The sequence below is a fragment of the Sesamum indicum genome, linkage group LG8 (assembly GCF_026168435.1).
Source record: "Sesamum indicum cultivar Baizhima isolate 11 linkage group LG8, ASM2616843v1, whole genome shotgun sequence".
Classification (NCBI taxonomy): Eukaryota; Viridiplantae; Streptophyta; class Magnoliopsida; order Lamiales; family Pedaliaceae; genus Sesamum; species Sesamum indicum.
This window is the reverse complement of record NC_142664.1, coordinates 1602194-1624921: the sequence shown is the minus strand read 5'-3', so window position 1 is coordinate 1624921 and position 22728 is coordinate 1602194. Positions and strand designations below refer to the sequence as shown.

At 35.4% G+C, this 22728-nt stretch overlaps 3 protein-coding genes and 1 pseudogene across 3 annotated transcripts; 1 reads left to right on the top strand and 3 right to left on the bottom strand.

Annotated features, from left to right (window-relative positions):
- Nucleotides 1–674: 674 nt before the first annotated feature.
- On the bottom strand, nucleotides 675–2254 carry LOC105167567 (exopolygalacturonase). Its single transcript, XM_088883158.1, has 3 exons — nucleotides 2105–2254; nucleotides 1704–2006; nucleotides 675–1458 (listed from the first exon to the last, which is right to left on the bottom strand). Exons 1-3 carry the CDS (start codon nucleotides 2252–2254, stop codon nucleotides 697–699), a joined length of 1215 nt encoding a protein of 404 aa, XP_088739284.1. The 3' UTR covers nucleotides 675–696.
- A 4549-nt stretch (nucleotides 2255–6803) lies between these two features.
- LOC105167392 (nicotinamidase 2) lies at nucleotides 6804–9211 on the bottom strand. The gene is made up of 2 exons (XM_011087088.3): nucleotides 8810–9211; nucleotides 6804–7229 (listed from the first exon to the last, which is right to left on the bottom strand). The coding sequence occupies exons 1-2, from the start codon at nucleotides 9141–9143 to the stop codon at nucleotides 6979–6981; spliced, it is 585 nt and encodes a 194-aa protein (XP_011085390.1). The 5' UTR covers nucleotides 9144–9211; the 3' UTR covers nucleotides 6804–6978.
- An 8295-nt stretch (nucleotides 9212–17506) lies between these two features.
- On the top strand, nucleotides 17507–20176 carry LOC105167391 (Phototropic-responsive NPH3 family protein). The gene is made up of 4 exons (XM_011087087.3): nucleotides 17507–17723; nucleotides 17810–17879; nucleotides 17973–19079; nucleotides 19165–20176. The coding sequence occupies exons 1-4, from the start codon at nucleotides 17620–17622 to the stop codon at nucleotides 19885–19887; spliced, it is 2004 nt and encodes a 667-aa protein (XP_011085389.1). The 5' UTR covers nucleotides 17507–17619; the 3' UTR covers nucleotides 19888–20176.
- Nucleotides 20006–20886, bottom strand: LOC105167566 (epoxide hydrolase 3 pseudogene; annotated as a pseudogene).
- Nucleotides 20887–22728: the final 1842 nt, after the last annotated feature.

Here is a 22728-nt window from a genome sequence, read left to right as displayed (position 1 = left end):
GTGCTGGTTAGAAAAGATCAACATTGGATGCAGGCTACGAAAAAGGAATTACATGCCCTCGAGAAGAATAGCACTTGGGAACTTACACCACTACCTCTAAATAACTATCGCGTATTCGAGTTGAATTTGAAGCCTGATGGTAGAACATGCACAAAGCTAGAATGGTGGGCGCTTCTCACGTAACAGTAAGGGTCTTCTTGACAGTAGCAGCTACTTAGTGTTGTCCTATTCTATAGTTGGATGTGAACAATACTTTTCTTCATGGCATTTGGATGAGGATGTGTATATGTGCTAAACCTAGTTATGTTTACAAACTCAAGAGATCTCTTAATGGGCTTAAACAAGCCTCGAGTCAATGGAATTGCCAAAAGACCAGACTAGCAAGGTGCAGTCCACTCAACGCTTGGGTATGGGCATATAATTTCTTGAGCCAAAATTTCAATATACCAATGTAAATAATTTACGCTTTCTACGTTGGATAATTGATGGAGTTTGTAGATAAATATTTTCATCAGAAACATGCATTAGTATCACGCTGTAAGTTCATCCATCAGCTAAATAGATATATAGGCGGCTGAAACAACTATATGATCTAGCTATCTACCTACCTACCAACCTAGGTTCCTAATATATATATATATTATGATATGATCAAAAATCTGTAGTAGTAGTAGTAGTAGTGCAGATACGAAATGGTCAGAAACATGCATATTGTGAGGAACATTGTGAGGGAACTTGATCGGTTCCTTGAAATATGCCGTCTGCACTGGAGCACGATGCTGTTGTGGGTTGCCCATTGTAGGTCAGCTCAAGCCCCCTCAGCTCTATGTCTTGGCATGGATAACTTTTGCTACACTGCATATTCACACCAGTCTCTGTCGCTGAGCTCCCCCGTATATTTATGTACTTTACGCCTTTGATTGCCACGCTCGACTCTTCCTCATGCCTGCAGGAACCACCGGGGCAATAGTATTGATCGATGATGATTGGATTTTTTACATTGTTTACGTTGATGTCAGTGTATGTAACATCAGAAACAACGGTGGACGATAAAGAAGGTGCCCATGTTTTGATCCTCAGACCGTTGTCCGTGTTGGTCAAAGTACAACCCCTGACGGTAATTCCACTGACATCCTCCTCTCCCTCGTACTTCCCCAGGCTCCCAATGCTAATACCGTGTCCCGGCCCGCACCAGACTCCGGAAATGTTCACATTCCTACTTCCGTCTCCCATAGATATGCAGTCATCTCCCGTGGCTATATGGGAGTCAAAGATGTTTACACCGTTGGAGCGGCTGGTGTGGATTCCATCAGTGTTGGGGCTGTCTTCGGGGGCTGTTATCGATACATTGTACACGTTCAGGTTCTGGGACTCCTGGACGACGAGATGGAACATCTTGCTGTTTACTAAGTTTATGTCATGGATTGCGGAATTCGTCACGGAATTGATCTTCATAGTCTGTTAATTTCACACGACAACGTATATATAGAGCAGCAATTCAGTCAAAAAGCAGTACTCAAGTAGGCAAAATACTAATCCAAATCAAGTCTGATCAAAACCTGAACAAATGAAAATGTAATTGTAATATAGTACCTATATAATTAGTGCACAATTCAATGACCAATCACATTTGTCGTATGATTGTTCAGTTCGATCAGACATAACCTATGTATAAGTTTCCAAGAATGGAGTGAATTAATTACCACGGGGGGTAAAGGGTTGCAGTTTTTGACGCCGTTACAACTTGACCAAGACGAGGCTCCATTTCCATCAAATACACCATATCCAGAAACTGTCAAGGCATCCACCTTATGAAATGTGATCCAATAGTCTTTATCAAGTGTAGGATCATCAGAAGCTATAACAGTGCCATCGACAGAAAACCCCGTCTGGCCGTTGCATGGCCCTTCAAAGACTGCACTACCACTCACACGGAATGTCCCTTGCGGCACTGAAACTACGCCCCCGTCAGCTTGACAAGCACTCTTCCAGGCATCCTGGAAAGCCTGCAGCATGCAGACATCAAACACAGGATCAGGGAATTAATTAAAGCTTCTCTTGCATGCATTTTCAAGAAAAATAAGAGATGGATTGACATTATTACCTGTCTGCTGTCTGTTTTTCCATCAGCAACGGCACCAAAATCCGTGACAATGAAGTTTGTGCTTTGTCCATCAACATCCACGTTCCAAATGGACAACAACATGAACACAATCATGACCCATGACCAGCTGACACAATTGTCTGAGCCCATGGGGAGATCAAATTTGATTTTTTGATGCTCTAATTAATGATTAATATTAGTGTTCTAAGTATCTATTTATATAGTGTTGTTGAATTCCCTTGAAAATTAATATTTACAGGTTAATTATATAAAGATCAAATCTTGTTGTATGTTCGATTCTAATTAACATATACACAACAAAGATTGATTACGTGCATCATTCATTTTATTCAGGGTAAGATTTTATACACATAGATATGCATGTGTTCATTGGAACAAGAAATACAATAAAATTTTGGAATAGAAAATCCAATCCGACGAAGAATCCAGTGCATTTTTGGGTTGATGTGTTTGTATGGAAATGGGATCTCAACCATTTTGTGTAATTAAATATATGAAAGGTAATTATGAATTGGTTTAGCTAATTTAGCAAGTTCATGATTATGCAATCTTTAGAGTTTGTTGAATTGTTTAGACATGTGGAATTAGAACCATAGCCTTCTTCTTATATTAATTATTATGAGATGGTATTATACTATTATTTATTAAATTCCATCATTGAAATGTCAGAAATTTTCACCATATATACTACTGGTAATTAAGTAAAAAATGGCTGGTTGTGTTCGGCAATATTAAAATAATATTATGATTTTGAAATTTAATAATTTATTATAAAATATTAATTATTCTTTAATATAAAGAAATGAATTGTTATATTGAAAAACTTAACCAAATTGAAATTTAAATTGTTTCTTGCATATATATTTTTAATTCAACTCTAACTTGATAATATTACTCAATGATTATGATTCTTATTTAATTTCAAATCATGCACTACTTATAAAAAAGATAAATCTGAATTTACTATATCTTCTATTAAAATCTGGTATATACAAAAAAATCTGAGTCGGTGATTAAAAAAATTAGTCAATAAATTTTTATTTATAATTAATTTTATTATTTTAATATAATAATTTTATTGTAAAAATATGAATCACGTGCAACGCAGATACTTCTGACTAGTTTTATCAAAATTGAAGGATTTGGGTCAAAGAACCCCGTTCAAATATTATATATAATGGAATAGATAGATAATTGATATTATATTTAAAAAAAATATTTATATGAAAATTAATTTAAAAAAATATAGGAAGGGATACTTAATTTAGATAAGTATTTATATTTAAAAAAAGATTTGTGCCCCATGCTATTCAGATACTTAATTTAATTATAATTGAAATTATATTTAAAAAAATATTTATATGAAAATCAGTTAAGAGTTTTTTCTTTAATTAGATCAATAATATAAAATTATTTTTTTCTTCAAACAATAATGCATCAATATCAATAGAATTTATAGAAATTTACAGTTATCCAAAAATAAATAAAGGGATACACATACAATAAAATTAAAATTTTGATTAGCAATAAGTATTGTTGATTATTCTAATTGCAGAATGTAGCATAATTATTCTAATGAAACAATAGTTTTATACTACTACCCTTGTACCAAAATTGAATATCGATGTACATCATTTTATTACATAATATTACTGGTAATGATTTTGATTTAGTATTAATCTTATTTGTACAATTTTTAAAGGGATAATTGTATTTACGCCCCTTACCTATTGTCTTTTTACACAAATCACCCGTATCTTTTGAAAAATTATAAAAATCATCCTTGGCAGCCTTTAAAACTCCAAAATGCCCTTGTTGACTAAATCAACCTTTAAAATAATTTTTCAAGGACAGAAATACCCTTTAGGTTGTTTTTATAATTATCAAAAGGTAGAAGGGATATCAAAAGTTCGACTCAGAATTAATTCACTATTGTTCATGATTGGTCCTAGGGTGGTTTTGAGCCTTTAAATGGGTTCTAATTAGTCCATTTATAAACTCAGGCTCTATGAACCGGCCTGATTAAGGTCCAGATCAGGCCTGAATCAAACTCGAATGTGCCTACTTTATTTTTAGTTTTTTATGACATAGAGATTTTCTTTTGAACAATTACTTAAATTTATGGTAGTATTATGAAATAAAATAAGTAATAAATAAATTACACAAAAAATCATAAATAGAAAACAATAATAGTTAAAAACATATAATGAACTTAGATAATAATAAATACCAAGAGGATTTATAATAGAAAAATTAAACAAAAAGTATTAATGAATTAGAGTATAAAAAATTTAGAAGCAAAACAATAATGATAATAATTTTTAGAGTTTAAAAAATATAAAAAAGACTATCAGAATAGTTAGTTTAGGAAAATAAAATGAAACCTATATAAAATGCATTATTATTATAGAAGAAAATGACCCAACAGGCACGACTCAAGCTCGGACCAAGTGGTCTTGGGCAACTAGGGTGGGTTAGTCCCAAGTTTTAATACCTGGGAGCGGCCTAGGACCGACTTGAACCAAGCGAGCCTGGGCCAGCCCGACCTATTTTTCTATTGGCTCAATCCAGTCCTAGATCGGCTACGCCAGCTCGACCTACTGAGCATCTTGAACCCTTATAAGATATCCGGGATTTAACTTTATGTAATTTCTAAAATCATGTTGGTATTTAATCTCTTAATGTTGTAATTTTATGAAAACATGTTGGGATTTATTTTTATGCAATTTTTGAAAATGTGTCATTTGTGCAATTTTATATAATATGTGCAATGTGTATACTTTTATGTAATTAGTGTTAATTTATGAATATATGTAATTTTAGGATATTTAAGAAAATATGTGTAAAATCTGGATTTTTTAAAATAATAACTTTTGAAAATAAGTATTTCTATCAATTTAATTTTGATAATTTATTTAATTTCTATAATTTCTGAAAATTTATAGTTCCAAATTTCTGAAAAAGATAAAATTACGATATATATATATATATGTATGTATATTATATATAAATATATATTCAAGCGAGGACTACATATATATATATATATATATATATCTTATTGGGCTTAATTCAAAAATAAATTAAACCCATAGGCTTGGGCCTCCATAGAATTAATCAATCAATTCTTGAGAATTTATTTGTTCTTATCAAATAAATCCTAGCCCATAGCCCAATTAATTAATCCATCAAATAACAGAGTCTAACCCGATTTATTCAATCTCATTAAATTACCAAGTCAAAACTCTAATTCATTCATCTGGTTCAATAAAAATTGATCTTATCAAATTAATTAGACCTAACCCAAATTTAATTAATCTCATTAATTAAATCTTGGGCTTCCCATCAATGGGTTTTCCCATTTAAATGATCACATTATTTAATCTCTCGAATTAATTTTAGCTATTTAGATTAATTCATTCCTTCTAGAATTAATTCATAATTATTTCTACTACTTCCTTGGATGGCGTTTGGTGTGACTCTGTAGGTTCACCCTCAGCTAGACTTGGATTTGTGTCAACACATAATTTAATTGACTAATGTATTTGCACTAGATTAATTAAACTATACTTAATTAATTGCTTTCAATTAACACTTACTCCGAAAGCACCCATCACCATGGGTGAGCGTCTAGCAACTGTTCATGGCACTAGAAAATAGGTGAAAATGACGTGAACCTTAAGGCTACCGAGTGCCATATGGGTACAGTCCTTCCATCGGTCATCTCCTGATCTTAGTCTAGGGTATGGAATTGGTCAACGGTTGTCATTTTGAATTAGACATCTATGCTTAATATTCTAATTGTGTTTCTCCACTTGATCAACATAAAAAAACAGTTTCCTATTGATCACCTGATGTGCCAACAGACTCTTGGGAGCACAACACACATCAGAATGCATAGGAGATCGCTATCATCTCATGATAGGCGCCCGATTCTCTCGTGGAACTCACCAGTCTTCATACATCTTTTAACTGCACTGGAACAAGACTTAAACCACCACATCAGAACATGATCATCTTTTACCAAGCCGTAAATACAGTAGTTCCGTATATGAGACTATATGGATCCTCAAGTCTGAGGATTAAACCCCCCATCCTATCGGAGCCGAGGAGTTTAAATTATACCGACCAAGCCTCACAGACTTTCATATTACGACTCCCCACTAAAAATGCATAGAAGTCATACGTTCTGTCGTTTATGAAACAATGAACCTATTATATAAACGTAATATTTAGTGCAAGTCGCACAGAACCCTCGATTTTCATTTTCGAGGTTTCTCAACTTGGAGCATTTCAAATTCAACCATCGGAAGTTGGTTTTTCATAGTTGTCATAAAATGCGCAACCCAACTTCATTGATTAATTAGTGATATGTGGGCTTTGTTGCATGTATGAAAATTACATGAGTAAAAACAATTAAGTAAGATCAAATGAATACTCACTCTTATTCATTTAATTTAATATTATAAAAAAAGAAATTACATATAGATTACAAAAGAACTAATATAATTGACTTTTTTATCATCTATTCTAAATGTTAACTCTATGTCAGCTTCACATCCAGAGCATATTTCAGAAACGAAAGACTTCTGGAATGTCACGCCACACAGATACGGCTCCGAGAAAGCAAAAACTATAGCTGACAATTGCAAAATTAAACATCACTTGCAAAGAAGAATTAGCCCATCCCGGAATTGTTTCCTCCTCAAACCAATTCAATATTTACCATCCATCAGATATACATACATGCTATATTACTCCGGCAAACAAACATACGACGTTTCCATGACTCATAGCTTGGCCAAGAATTATTCTCTATACATGATTTTGACCAATCGGTAGGAAAACATGATCTAAGATTTCGAAAACGCCTCTTGCAGCCGTCCGCAGTCAACCAAATAGGCAAAACCGTAAGCCATGTTCTTCAAAGTGGCTTCGTGCAACTCCAACGACGAGGTTGCAGTCGCATCCGTAGAGAAGAAAACCCTAAACCCTCTAACAAATGCCTCTCTAGCACTGGTCTCGCAGCAGAGGTTGGTCATCACCCCAGTCACTATAACCTCCTTCACTCCCATCTCCTTCAACCTCTCCTCTAAGCCTGTACCTGAGAATGAGCACTCCTATCTATTACCTGCCTCCAATATCAAGACAGCTATAACATAACAAACAACTTAACTTGCAACAAGTGATCAAATCAACTATTTTAGTAATTACCATATTGGGTGTCATTAGTGAATTTGATAAGCCTAAATAACACATAACCTCTCATGATATGTGTCGTAATTACGAATTTTCTTCGTTTTTTGAAAAATTACAAATAACCCTTGATATTTAAAGAAATTATGTAATCTTTGGATAGAATATGAAATTATCAACTTTGCTTTTACTGTATTTTTTAAAAACTAAAAGCTTATAAAAGAAAATCGAACAGGGTGGATGAAAATTTTTCAATAATTATAAAAAAATAATCCACTTGTCCAAAAATATAAACTTTTTTAAAAAATAAATAAAATTATAATTTTTAATCCACAAGGACATTTTGATCAGTTCACCATAAAAATGAACAAAAACCTAATGTACAGTAAAACCTCTATAAATTAATACTCTATAAATTAATAAACTCTCTAAAATAATAAAATCCTCCGGTCCCGACTTGGGTCTTTGTAAAAAATCATCAAATTCGATAAGATAATAAAATAATAATTTTTCAGAAAATTTCTTTATAAATATTAGGTCCCATTAAAACTCTAAATTAATAATTCATAAATATTACAATTATAAATATTATGATAATTACTAAAATATGAAATCTGTAATGCTTTACGCATTTGATCATTAATGGATGATTTTACGATGCCTTTTAGATGAGAAGACATGGTTGGGTGTTATGAATTATTTTATTATCATGTTGAGATTTATGCAGTATATGTTTCATTCATCATGCATGAATATATTTAATTGGCTATAATAGTTATTTAAGTGCAACGAATTAATGTAAACATGTATATTTAAGTAATTCCAATGAATTGATACATGTGTCTATGAATATAATAGTTAATTGTTGCATGAATATAATCAATGAAACATATATGAATTTATTTATTTTCAATACATATGTACTAAATTTGCTGAATTTCAAAAGTCTCTCTTTTAATTAATAAAATATTAATTTATCGATAAATTAATATCTCTCTAAATTAATAAAATTTCATGGTCTCAAGGTTATTAATTTATAGAAGTTTTACTGTAATTGTTAACGGCCTTTAAAATCAGGGGTATTAGCATGTGTATGCAATTGGAGGGACATAGGGGGTGTTTACAATAACTTCTACCTTTATGAGAAAATAAATTGTCTCAACGGTACTTCTTTTCAGATTATCTCAAAAGTAAGCCGATAAGTACTCAAAATAAGCATTTACAAACAGCGCAGTGTTTCGAGTGAATACTACTACTATCTCAAACATTCAATCTCCAAGAAGCATTAAATCCATTTATATCTGAATCGCCCAAGCCAAATGACTACTACGAGCTGCTTCTTCGTTCAAACAGAGTGCATAATCCAACAAAAACTCAAATGTTTTGAAATTCAATGACATCGAACTCAAACACAGAGCAAGAAGACAAGGAAAGAAGCTTATTTTGCTGCGATTATCAAAAGTTGAAATTGATGAGCAGTAGGAATACCTCTGAAGGCACTGTAAGTGTTCTTTTCGACGACCAAGTCAGCCTCTGTCCGGTGCAAATCGGAGATGAGTTGCGATTCAGGGGTGCCGTCGTGGATGAGGTCGCCGTTCCACCACTCGGAGAGCATTGAATAGTCGGCGGGGGACTTGTGGCAGTGGCGCGTGAAGAAGACCGGCATGGAGGAGCGACGGCAGAGGTCGATGGTGGCGTTGAGGGATGGCAAAATGGGGCGGGCCATGGAGTGGAAGTAATTCTGGATGTCAATCACCAACAAGGCGGCGGATTTAGGGTCAGGGTCCCTCTTCCGGATCTCGAATTTCTTGTAGGAAGACATGTCGAAGATGGGGTGAGCGGCAGCGCTGAGTGCCAGCAGCTGTAGAAGTTCCTAGATAAACAGCTCATCTCTGCTATTTGTAGATAGCCAAGAAGGGTCAAAAGAGAGAGAGCGTGTTAATCATACATGGACTTGACCCTTATGAAATAAAATACAATTATATATATATATATAAATTTAATTCTAAAAATTATATTAGATTCTTTGTGCAATATTTTAAAAATCTGACCATATATATCATCAACCTATTGCTCCAATTGGTTGATATCCGAGACGAGTAAAAAATGGTCCATGCAAAGCAAATCCTACTCAAAGTATGTGGGTTTAAATTCTTACACTCTTTAGAATAAGGATTTGAATAAAACATGTTAGTAATCTTGCACTCAAATTGGTAAATAATCGTAATAATATAATAAACAGAAATTAAAAACAATAATGAGCAATGAAATGAGAATAAGTATAATTGTGTGTCAAGATTCTTTTATGTGACTGAGTAAAAAGTTGCGTTACCTTCCCAAATAAAGTGACATTTTATATTTGTAGTTGACTTTTCTAACTATAGGAATGATTTCTTTCAGCTAGACTTGAGAGGATTGGATTCCCTCCTTGCGGAGGGATTCTCTGCAAATAAACGTTCTCTATTAAACCGAACTTGTTCCCATTCCAGTAAATTGGTTGGGCAAAAGGTTTCGTCAAGGCCTCTTTAATCTCCAAGATCTCCTCTGGCTTTTGGTAAATCTTTCGTGTGAGTTGGCGTGCGAGAGTCTGAGCCACACATCTATTATGCTTTCTAGGAAGCTACATGTTGGTCATGTTTGCAGTAGTTGAATCACTCTTTGATGCCGTATTTTCAACATGAGAGGCTCAATTCTTGCGAGTTCATAAGAACGCAAATGGTATGAGCACTAATTTAATTTGTTATTTTTCCTCTCTTTTGCCAAAACTAACAATTATAATTCCTCCGAAAATCGAACACGTGCTTCTACATGCCAATATTCTCTCCGAAACATCCTAACTTAATGGCCACGTGAGTGTCACGTGGCCATTTCCATCAAATATTAAAAGACAGAACTAAAAGTAAGAAAAAATATAAGCTTATTGTCCTTTAAAGTGAGATTCTCGTAATTATTGGGATCAAAAGTGAAAAAGATCCAAATTATGGAATAAAAATGAGATTTTTCAATTTATATCCCAATCCCAACATCAAACCTACACCACTTATTTTAAAATATTTTAAATTATCTCAAAACATAAATCCAAATATATTATTTATTTTCAACGCACGCTTATTTATCTCTATTTTTTTCTCTCTATCTTCAAAACACAAAACAAAACACTCAAATTACAAATTCAAACACAATGTTCAATCTCCAGTACCAAAAGTGTTAGTGTTACCTGAGTATGTAGAAAAAGCTAAAATAGTCTTCCTAAATGACTCCTCCTCTAGTTGGGCTTGTTGAGAAGGACTACATTCATTCACTTACTCTGTGCACACTTACTCTTACACACCAAACATTCCTACATAGTGTTTCGCTTTATTTTGTTTTGTGGAGATAGACAGTGTAACAACATAGATAAATATGTATTGAAAATAGTGTGTATGTCTGGATTTATTTTTGGAGATATAAACTAGTGTTGTATGTTTGATTTTGAATTTTGGGAGACAAAATTCATCCTTCATTATCAAATCATGTCTCTTTTATATGTATTTATATATATATTATTTTCCTTGTATGTGGATTCAATTGTATATAATATTGTATTTATATTTGTATAAAAAATCATTCACAGATTTTTCTTTCCTTATTTTATAGTTGGTAGTTATATGTTTAATAAATATTTTTTTCCATATTAGTAACAGGTTGAGAATTTTTCCGAACATTCTATTCGGATTAATAAATTCAAATAGATTATTTGAATCAATTTAAATAATTTTTGTATTATGAAATTTTTTTAAATATTATAGGGCATTTAGAGTGAAATTTATTTAAATGATTAAAATAATATACTTTTTTAATGAAAAATAGTACACAAAAAAAAATTGTATACATATAAGATGTAAAAAGAGCTCTTCAAACTCATCTTTCACTTTCTGGAATTTCAAACATAAATAAATCCCAATATTAATTAATTAAATTTTAGGAATTTTTAATGCGAATGTTCATAAAAATACAACCGAAAATCCTCCTTTTTATTTCTTTAATTAAAATACCGAAAGTAGAAAAATTACAATCAAACCAAAGTAAGTTTTTTAAAAATATTTTACTAAAAACCCATATTGACAACAACACTGGGTTAGAATTTGAATTCTTCTTCTCTACTGGATTCCCTTACAGTTTTGAAATTGAGATAAAAAACACACCAAGTCAAACATTGGTTCAAGATGGATCGAATTTAAGACAAATATAGTGATGATGAATGAAGATATCCTCAACGTAACAACCAACCGACAAGACGAGTCTTTGAAGGAGTTTCAAGTTTCATCTAATGGCTTAATTTCAGTTGATCAATTGAAATAATTCATCAAAGGAACCCTAAAAAATAGTTTGTGGGATGCTCTAAATTATCTCAAACCAGACATTTTAAGGATTGATAGTTGAAAAATGTCAATGGATTATCAACCACCAACATTCCAACAATTTGATGGCAAAGGAAATCCCAAGCAACACGTGCATGGTTCATTTTGTTGAATTGTAACAACATCACAACATATAAGGATCATCTTGTGAAGCAATTTTTCCCATTACTAAAACAATATGTTTGATTTGTATTCTGAACTAAATTGATGAACATGAACATTTAGAGCAAGAATTCCTCAATCGCTTCTATAGCACTCGACGGATTGCCAGCATGATTGAGCTTACAACTACCGCTAATAGAAAGCTGCACCATTCATTTACTACATAAACCTAGGAACTTGAACCTCAATTACAATGATCCATTATTTGAAACTTTTATCATTGAGATGTGCATTCAAAGACTATATTGGGGCCTCTGGTATATCCTTCAAGAAATCTTACCCAAGTTATTAAAAAAATCATTCACTCAAGCACATGATATGGAACTAATATGACAGCGAGTAGAGTTGAAGGACCATCTATCCAAAAGCACTGCGAGTTCAAGAGAAACAAAAAGTCAACAAGGAGGCACACCTTTTTCAAAAGCTCAAAGCATGATATTAATAACAATAAATGCGATATCCCTCCAGCTTTGAAGTAGGGTGAATGGCAGTAATGTCTCAATAAATGATGCCCCTCAATAGACACCACAAAAAAAAAATAACTATGAAGAAAATGTAAGTAAAGCGTTATCCATTTATTAATTCTGACATCCTTGGAATATTTCAAAACTTGTTCGAAGCTAATCTCATTGAGATGCTTGAAACAAAGCAACCTGAAGAAGTGGAGGGATCCAAAATATTGTAAATACCTTCGTTTAGTTGAGTATCCAACACAAGACTATTATATGTTCAAGGATAGGGTTATGATAAAACCTAATACCATCTAGGTTGACTATTGACAAAGTAGATTATTTAGAATATGAAAGGATGGAATTCTTCGACTTAACATTAAAGAAACATCGTTTGGATCCATCAAAAGAAATGAGATTATCGTGAATCCTCTAGAGTAGCCATCAAGATGAAGTTTTAGCCATCCATTAGATGCGAAAAAAAATCTTCAATATTTTGTGAAAACTAAAAAGTTCATGATTTTTTGGTAGAACCCTATTTTGCCATATATATTTCGGAATAAAAAAAGAGAAGTGGTTTTATATTTCCTGTTAAATGCAACACAAAAATAGAAGACGGGAAATGAAAGCCTCTTTAAGATAAGCCTGTCACTCATAACTCATTAACTCAGGAATTCCTAGCTCAATAAGTACCTTTTTTAGGTCCATTTGAATATGATCGAGAACAATTAATTAAGAGTCTTGCTAATGGTTTTAAAGGAGAGCAAGCAAGCTCGTTAAGTCAGAAGCGAAAGGACGATCCTTTCTCATTCAAAACTAGCTAGCATTTTAGCTCTTTATCGTGGAAGAGATTAGAGATCAAGTTAACCAGATATTAGCATACCTCCCTTTACACTTGAACTAGCAATCCCACGATCCATCTCATTCATACTTTCGATACCAATATAACCATCAAAGGCTATTGAACTTACTAAGTTCTAAAAGTTTAGGAGGTCCTTTACTCTAGATAGAGCGTTAGCACTTCACTAATAACATATATCGCGCTTACCTACTCTCTTTATAGAGTGTAGAGTAAGATCGCCAAGTTGCAAAGACGATGATAGGCACAACTCTCCCCATGATTATTAAGATTAAGATACAATTGCCAAAGGCTTTCGCTAGAAAAAGAAACCCGTGTCCTTAGTGGATATTTATTTCAAAAAAATTGAAACAATTTAAGTTCTTTTGATTACTATGTAAGCGTTTGAAGCAACCATTGAGCTAGTTTTTGAGTTCAAAACTTTCTGGGCAAACTTTCCCACCCTCTTCTCCTTTTACGAAATTTTCTCGTCACAAGTCATTTCTCGTCCATCGATGCAAAATAAACCTAAGAAGAAAAGAATTCTTTAGAGAGTAACATTGGCCCTTTTGATGGGGAGGTAAGTGGAAGCCTTGACAAGGGGTTTCTTTGTGGAGGTAAGAGTAGGATGAAGAAGAATGTGCGCGGTCGCTTTCAAGCGGGCAACTAGATCAACCCTTGATCCTGACTTGCAAAGTGGTCAAACAAAGAACACACTTGAAGAAGCACACATACTAAAGTTTATGATCTGATATTTTAACTATGCAAGACACCTTTTCTCTTGTGTTGTTAATGTTCTATTCTCGGAACTATGTTTCATAGATAGAGTTGGTTGGGTTTTTCATTCGGGCCTTCTTGAGGCACCCTGTCAAATTATATTCAGATAGCTTTAGGGCTTCAAAGTCCTAATCATCAGATATGATCACACATCCTGTCATAAAGATCTTAAGAAAGGAACAACAATCACCAACGAGTAAGGAATAAAAATGAGCTCTTGTTGTTCTTGTAGGAATAAATGTTGCTATTGAAGAAGTTCTTATAGAAGGAGCTACTAAAGCAACTGCCAAATGTCCGATAAGTACTCTATGTAATGGTCGGCCTTACAATTGACATAGTTACCGTAGTGTATTATTACTTTGTAGTTTCGTTCCCATAGCCTTAGCCTATGGAATATGCTTCTCTTTATCCCCTAATATGATATGGTTCGACCAGTGAATATCTTGCAACCGGGTCTTTAGCTGCTAGCTCCTTGTTTCCTTAAAATGTAAATTTTGAGTTTCTTTTCGTATTATGGTTATTTCGAAGGATTTTCCCATAGCGAATTTCATATAGGACATCCACACAGGACTCTAAGGTTGTGCTAGCAAGATTTTATATATTCATAGTATATTCGCTACATGGAATAGAGTTGACCACAAGGGTTCCTAGATTAAGTCAAACTATACCATGCGCAGTTCGAGTGGTCCCATCATATGCATATAAGCCTTAGCTAACAATCAAAAACAGTAACAGACATAGCTCCCTCGTTCATGCCCCTCACCCCAAGGGTCCCTAGTTCCCTTATCATCGCTCTTTGGCACAGAACCCTCTTCCAAACCAAACTGGAAATGAAAATTGAGGCAGCCAGATAAGGAACCTTGAGTTGGATATAGTGATATTCAAAGTTGGAAAATGCTTGCTTTCTTTTGACGGGAGAAAGAAGATGTGGGTGTGATGCCTTGCCTAAAAGCCAAAAGAAGCTTTCGTTGTTCACACCTTTTAGCCTAGTGACATAAGCATAGTTGGATTTGAATGAGATGGCTGGCACTGAAACTAGAATTAATGGAGACAAAGTTGGTCTAGTAATCGCAGGAGGACTTTTTAGCTTTGACGGACTAGAGTTGTGTGGTATGTAAGACGACGCATAGGCTACGTACACAAGCTTGGTCCAGAATTGACTCATTGATAGCACAGCTATGAAAGACTAGCTTCTTCAACAAGAGAGGAGACCTTTAAAGCCCCTTAGCCTAGTTTTCTGAGGAGCTCACTGGGAGCCAGATGGAGCAAGGGAAATCCTAAATTTAACTTTACCAAGCCGTTCAAGATACAAATTCTACTAATAAAGCCTCTGGCATTATCTTGTGTGGAGCATATCTGTACACTTCTTTAGGGAAGATTATTGAAGTCCAGAGGGCTAACCTTTTTCTATTAAGCCAAGTTTCACTGAATCTTGAAATGAAAGTTCTTTGAAAAGTGAAAACAGATGCTCAATGGAGAATGACTCTTCTTTTATCAAAAAGATCTCATTTTGTTTATTCAAAAGTGTTTCTATTTTATTTAGATAATGCTATCCTTGTATATAATGCAATGTCTAATTCTTTTTCGTAATAAAAATAATAGGTTGAAAAATCTATGTGATAAATGAGTTAAATCTACATAGTAAAAAGGAAATCCCCTTTACGCACATGAAATCCTTTTATGCCCACCCGCCTAATGTGCCAAAGTGGCTCGTAATGAGGAACATAGGAAACTTGGTACTGAATTACTATGCTAATAAGCTAATAGAATTGTCTCGCGGACTGAATAGGAAGACTTAGAGGGTCAAATAAACCCACTAGGGGTGCTTTCGTCTCATGATATGATGCTTTCTAGCCTAGAAGATTCAAGGAAAAATTTCTCTTGATGAGGATAATTCGAATTTTTGTTCTTTTAATGCATAATGTTTAATGCAAGACATGTGAATGATGTTCCAGTCAACGAGGATTGCCTATTCGAGATGGGAGACCTCAGTGATGCTAATGAATGTATGTCCATGATCACTTTCACTTATGAAGATTTGCTTCTCGTCTCTATGCCTCATAATCCCCCCCCCCCTATTCCTGACATGGTTGTGCTTGTGAACAAATAGTAAATAGAATATTTTGTTCATAGAATGTTGATTCATTGAGGCTCTGCGGTCAATATCTTATCTTATGGACTTTCCTAATGAATGAACTCTCAAACAACTATCTTATGATATAAGGTTTGCAAAAGTTCATTTTTATTTCTGTAATTATATGTGTGTTGCAATTCTAATTATTTTTCTATTAAAAACACGTATAATCCATTAAAAATAATGATTTTAATATACTTACTTCCAGAATTATACAGTAAACAAATTTAGTCCTACAGTTAAATATGTAAAATACATTTAATCCTCTAATTTTTTTTAAGTTGGCATATTTAGTCTTAAGTTAGCCGACAACTGAAAATTCTGGCCGACAAAAAAAAAAAGAAAAAAGTGTGCATTCTCCATGCATGGTTGAGATTGGTGAGATCTGAATAAAATGCTCAATTAGACTACTTTTTAGTGAAGTACTAAGTAATATAATCTACTTTATTCGAAAATTTAATTCAACAATATTAATCAATATAATAAGTATTACTAGGTACATATCTCATATGAAGACAAAGAGTTTAAGCGGTTTGTACGCCCCCAACAACTCATTTCTCTAGTGAGGAGCTTTTATAAAGACAAAATCTTAAAAGTCATATATAGTCAAAGAAGACAATACGTTGTACAAAAATAATATCGATTATGTATTTTTTAGAACACAAAACTGAAAGAAAGAGTTTGGATTTAAGAACATAAACACTTACAGCATGGAAAAAATAAGCATGAATGAGAAAGAAGAAAGATGAAAATGTTGGGGGATTTAGACATTGGTGGTGAGTAAAAGTGTGTTTCCACATTGTAGCGCAAGAAGTGAGAAGCCGTGCCGTCTTGGGCGCTTTTGGGCTTAAACTACAGCGCCATTCAATAACTTGTTCCGCACTTTATCACTCTTTTCTTTCTTTGGAGGCCACCTTTTTGGTTTTCCAATGCTTTTTTTCTTCACCAATATATATATATATATATATATATATATATATGTGCCAACCATTCTTGTACATTAATAATTTATAAGTTCACATTAGAACAATTTTGTTATGATGGCCGCTTTAATTACTCTTTCTTGAGTATATGAAGTGGATCCCATACATTGAAGTTCAATATGTGATTGATACATTCTCTTTTTACTTCAAAAGTATTATAATGGGATAGAAAGGTTTTCATGGATTAGGACTGTTGAAGTCGGACGGGTGGACAAAAACGAAATCTTTATTACTAACCAACAACTTTTGTGAAGCCTTAAAAATGGGTTTTTGAGTTCCACCCGTGTGTGTACAAGTTTGACAAAAATTCATGAATTTCTGCAAGAGCACATAATCCCACATGCATCAATCTCTCTCTCTCATTTTTGGTTTCTAGAAGCCGTCAAGTCTTCCTTGAGATCAGTTTCAAACATTCATCCCCATATATTAAGATACATAAAAGAATAAAACTAAATGCACGTAATTATTCCCATTTGACAAGAAAGAATTCAGGTGCGAGCGCGCGGGAGATATATCCTCTCACACACCCTAATTCTTTGACATGTTAAGCAAAAGATGGAGCTCCCAACCCGCAGTACCCCTCCACATTGTTCACTGCTTTCCAGTCCATTCTCATCTCCCAACGTTGCTGCCTTGCTCAAAATCAAGATTCTTTCATGGTAATTGGATTTGTATATATACATCATCATCCATCCCTTAATATTCAAGCATCCTGATTCTTTTTGTCTGATATATGTTGTCTCAGGAGCCAGGAAACTGGCTTTCCTGTCTGCATTCGTGTTCGGATTGCTGATAGAACCTTCAACCTGCACAAGGTAATTAATTGCTTTCTATCTGTGCCTGGAAACTGTTCATTTGTATGGAAATTATGCACCTGTCTCAACACTTGGTGTGTCATGAAACTGCAGAATCCGTTGACGTGCAAGAGCGGATATTTCAGGGAAAAGTTGGAAAAATCAAATGAGGTGGAGCTGCCTCCAAATTTCCCTGGCGGAGCTGAGACCTTCGAGATGATTGCCCTCTTCATCTACGGCTCCTCCACATTGGTAGATCCCTTCAACGTAGCAGCTCTAAGATGTGCAGCAGAATTTCTCCACATGACCGAAGAATATGGCACCGGAAACCTCTGCCAACGTTTCGACATCTATCTCAACCAAGTTGTTCTGCAGAGCTGGAATGACACCCTAATTGTGCTCCAAAAGTGCCAAACCTTACTCCCACTGGCTGAAGAGCTTCTGATCGTGAGCCGGTGCATCGAGACTCTTGCCTTCATGGCTTGCATGGAAATTCTTGATCCAGAGAGGAGAAGGGATCAGCCAGTTGTTACTTTGGAGACTTTGGCTTGTAGGCCGTGGAGCGATGAAATGGTGAAAAACATCATCAGCCAAGATTTGTGGATTAAAGATCTTATTGCGCTGCCGCTTGCATTCTTCAAGAGGGTAATAGGATCGCTGAGACGGCAGGGTATGAAAGAAAAATACGTTAGCCCCATCATACTTTTCTATGCAGACAAATGGGTAATTTTGAGAAACACGGCGAATGAAGGAGCTGACGATTCGATGAAAAATCTTGAAGTTATCATGCAAGTGGTTGTTGATTTGCTGCCCAATGGGGTGAACACTAGTAAAGGTATTCCTGTCGGGTTTTACTTCTCTTTACTTTCGACATCCGTTGAGCTTGGTTTGAGAAATGACAGTGTGGAGAAGCTACAGAATCAGATTGCATTAGTGCTGCATTTGGCTCAGGTACAAGATTTTCTCCTGCCAAAGGATGATAAGGAACTGTCCATCATGGAGACTATATTTTCGACGTATTTTTCATGTGTCATGGAGTCGGATTGTACCCCTGTGGAGAAAAATTACGCCGTTGCAGAATCATGGGACATGTATCTAAATGTGATAGCTGCTGATTCAGAGTTGTGCTGCAAAAGATTCATGAATCTCATCGAGACAGTTCCGGTTTCCAGCAGGCAAACACATGATCATCTCTACAGAGCAGTGAACACCTTCTTCCAGGTACAAGCTCTCTAGATGAGCTAATTCTTATTTTTCTCACTTGAAATGACAATTATTGATCCCATACGAGATTTTCCGCTTGCAGTCGCACCCAAATTTATCACAAGAGGAGAAAGGGTTGGTATGCAAATACCTCAACTGCCAGAAACTATCTCAAGAAGTTTGCATCGAAGCTGTTCAGAACGAACTGATGCCGCTAAGACTAATAGTCCAGGCACTTTTTGTGCAGCAGTTAAACACTCAACAAGCTTTCAGAGAATGCTCAGACTCATTTAGATACACCCATTGTGGAGAATTTTCTGGCAGCGTCTCAAGCTCTAGATATGCAAACTCAAGAAGCCAAAATTTAGGTGAGAGTCCGTATATAAACGGAAGTGAAGGAGGCAGCAGGCCGCTCAGCTTCTTGCTGCAGAAAGATGCATCAATACGAAGGCCTGAGTTGAGCTCTGAAATATCAAGGAAGGATTACGAGTCCACAAGCTTCAGAATCCAGAATCTTGAGAAAGAACTCATGTCCTTGAAGATGAGCCTTCGAGTACAACAAATCTCAAAGAAAAACGACAAGGGTTCCAAAAAGGTTGAACCAGTTTCAGAAAACCTGCAGAGCATCAGGCCATACGGTTTGGTTGAAAGGAGAATGAGCAAGAAGAAAAACCCCCTTGGACAAGTGACCAGTTGCATAGGAACAGTGAATTTTGGTCCGCAGAGGAAGTACGCAAATAGATTACTCAAGGTACTTCGAAGGATAAGCTTGTTCGGTAGAGGGAGATCGAAGAGAAAGTCAGGTGCTTCAGCCATGAGTCTGTGAACCTCCCTTGTGAATGACACTATTACATGCTCCATCATTTAAGTAGTGCAGAAAACAACATCAAAGTCAATAAATTTTTGCTTGAATTATCCATCTGAAACTGAATTTATAAATACAATCAATTGCTAGTATGTACATATTCTGGAATGTGGAATGAAGGTACAATATATATGGGCCGATAAGATTGTTTACCGATCAGAATTTCTTGTTCCAGGAGTGGAACGTACTTCTTGAAATCACCATTGTCTATGTATTGCTTTACACCTGGGAAATGGTATGTGAAGTCCAAGTCGCCAATGAGGAATTTGACAGGCACTTTTATTTGTGATCCTGTCCAAGCTAAACTCAGCTCCCAACTCATGCAGTACACTACTTTACTAAGTAGATTACAACAATTGAACAAACATGCACAACCGATATGTTAGAAAATAGAATTGCAAGACAGTTATGGTGGGATGAATGCAGAAAAGTAACTAATGAATTGAATTCATGCTTAAAAACTACTGGAGATGAAAATATAAAATTTATACCTGGAATCTGCACATGTAGAAGCCATCGCCGAGCACGGCCCTGTACCCCTGGATGGGTTGGACGACAGGATTTTTGGGCTGAAAAATAATGCCGGTGTTCACCAGAGCCTTAATCCTGTCAGGCCTCATAAGGCAAAAGGTCCAGGCAATCATGGCGCCCCAATCGTGTCCGACCAGGAAGACCTTCTTCAGCTCCAGCTCATCCAGCAGCGCCACCAGGTCCCCGACAACGTGGTACACCGTGTAGCTGGCGGCAGATGGTGGCACATCTGTGTCTCCATAGCCTTTGAGGTCCGGAGCGATGGCACGGGGCACCCATGGGCAGAGAGACGAAGCATCTGGTGGCTTCATGAGTACAAAAGTTCGGGGAAGCCGTGCAAGAAGAGCACACAATTGGGGCCTTCCCTATCTCAGTTATGTGCATGTTTATGCCATTAACCTTCAAGTTCTTGTGCATGATCTCATCCATCTCAGTTGTCGATCACTCTTTGAGTTGGTGTAAAGATTCGATTTTCATGCTTATGCAACTCTCACATGCGGTCACTCTGTTCTCATGACGAAGAGAAGAAGTGGCCAGTATATTTCCACAAGAAGCATTCTTATCAGTCGCGTATCACTTCGTTCTGTAACGCTATAGCCACTTCTTCTTCCTCTTCTTGAAAATAAAAGCTTGCTTTTGAAAGATTTATCAACAACGGATTGTAGCTGCTCGTCTGTTCCAGCTTCTGATTTCTTTACATGATATCAGAGACATCTCTAATTGTGTCTGATTCTTCCTTCACAAACTCTTCCTACTTGATTTTCTTTCATAACTTTCAAGAAACGTTTACAATAAAATGGCAGAAGATCCAGAGATCTTGAAGTTACATGCAGCAACAACCCAGGCTTGAGCTTAGTATTTACTTCCTTGGGCGGGTCTAATTTCCTTTCTTAGAGTAGATCAGTAAAAATAGCCTTGGGAGTTAAGATGAAGTTAAGCTTCATCAATGTTGAAGGAACTAAACCTGCAGAAAGCGGCAAAGAACTTGAACAATGGGTGAGAGTAGACTAGATGGTAACCCCATGGATCTTGAACTCCATTTCAAAGGAAATTGTTGAAAGTTGTATATACCAGCACTGCTAGAGAGTCGTGGATTGAATTAGACACTCGCTTTGGACAAAGCAACGGATCAATGGTCTACGGGATAAAAAGGGAAATGGCCTCTATGTCTCAAGGATCTCTATCAGTCTCAGAATACTTTTCAAAGCTTAAGAGACTATGGGACGAACTGGCTTGCATTGCACCTACTCCACAATGTACTTGTGGAGCTACCAAGGAGGTAGCAGATCAAAAAATGTCAGACCAACTAATGCAGTTCCTAATGAGCTTACATGAGAGCTTTGATCATGTTAGAAATCAAATTCTTATGATGGATCATCTTCCTAATGTCAGCAAAACTTACTCCATGATACTGAGAATTGAAAGGCAAAAGGAGGTAAATTCAGAGAATCCATACACTGCTAAAACATGGAGATGCTGGCATTTAAAAAAGATTTGAGATTCAGAAAATTTTTCAAAGGAATAAGAATACAACAGACAAAAGAACTCAAATATGCAAAGAATGTGGAAAAACTGCACATTTAATGGAAGTTTGCTTCGAAATTTATGGATATCTAGATTGGTGTAAGTACTGGTGGAGCAAAGGAAGAAAAATTGAGCTACCAGCAGTAGTTGCCCCTAAATCTGAGGAGTCTGTACATAATGCTATTAATGAAAAATCAGTCACTGAAATCATCAGGGCAGAACTACATAGATACTTTGGAGGGTTGGAGCCTGAAACACCAGCTTCAGCAAATGAAGATTATAGACAGTGGTGCTACTACACATATGTGTACCAACCCTTCACTGTTTGATAACTCTAAAAAACAATGCTTCTAATGCTTTTATACACCTTGCAGATGGCACTAAACATTCTGTTGGAAACTCCGGAGATATGCTACTTGGTAAAATATACCTTAAGAATGTACTTCTTGTGCCAGATTTAAAGTTTAATCTATTGTCTGTAAGCAAGTTATGTGATACCTCTCCCATTAGATTTAAATTCTTCCCACCATATTGCGTTATGCAGCATCACAAAACTAAACAAGTGGTTGCAGTAGGAAAGCTATACATCCTCAAGAAACAATCATTTGAGAAGAACTATATAGATTAAGTCTTGAATCTCAACAGAGAGTTTGGCCATAGTATATCTTTTGTTACATCATAAACATGGCATAAAAGATCAGGACATACTTCACACAATGTATTGATACATACATGTTTGATAAAGGG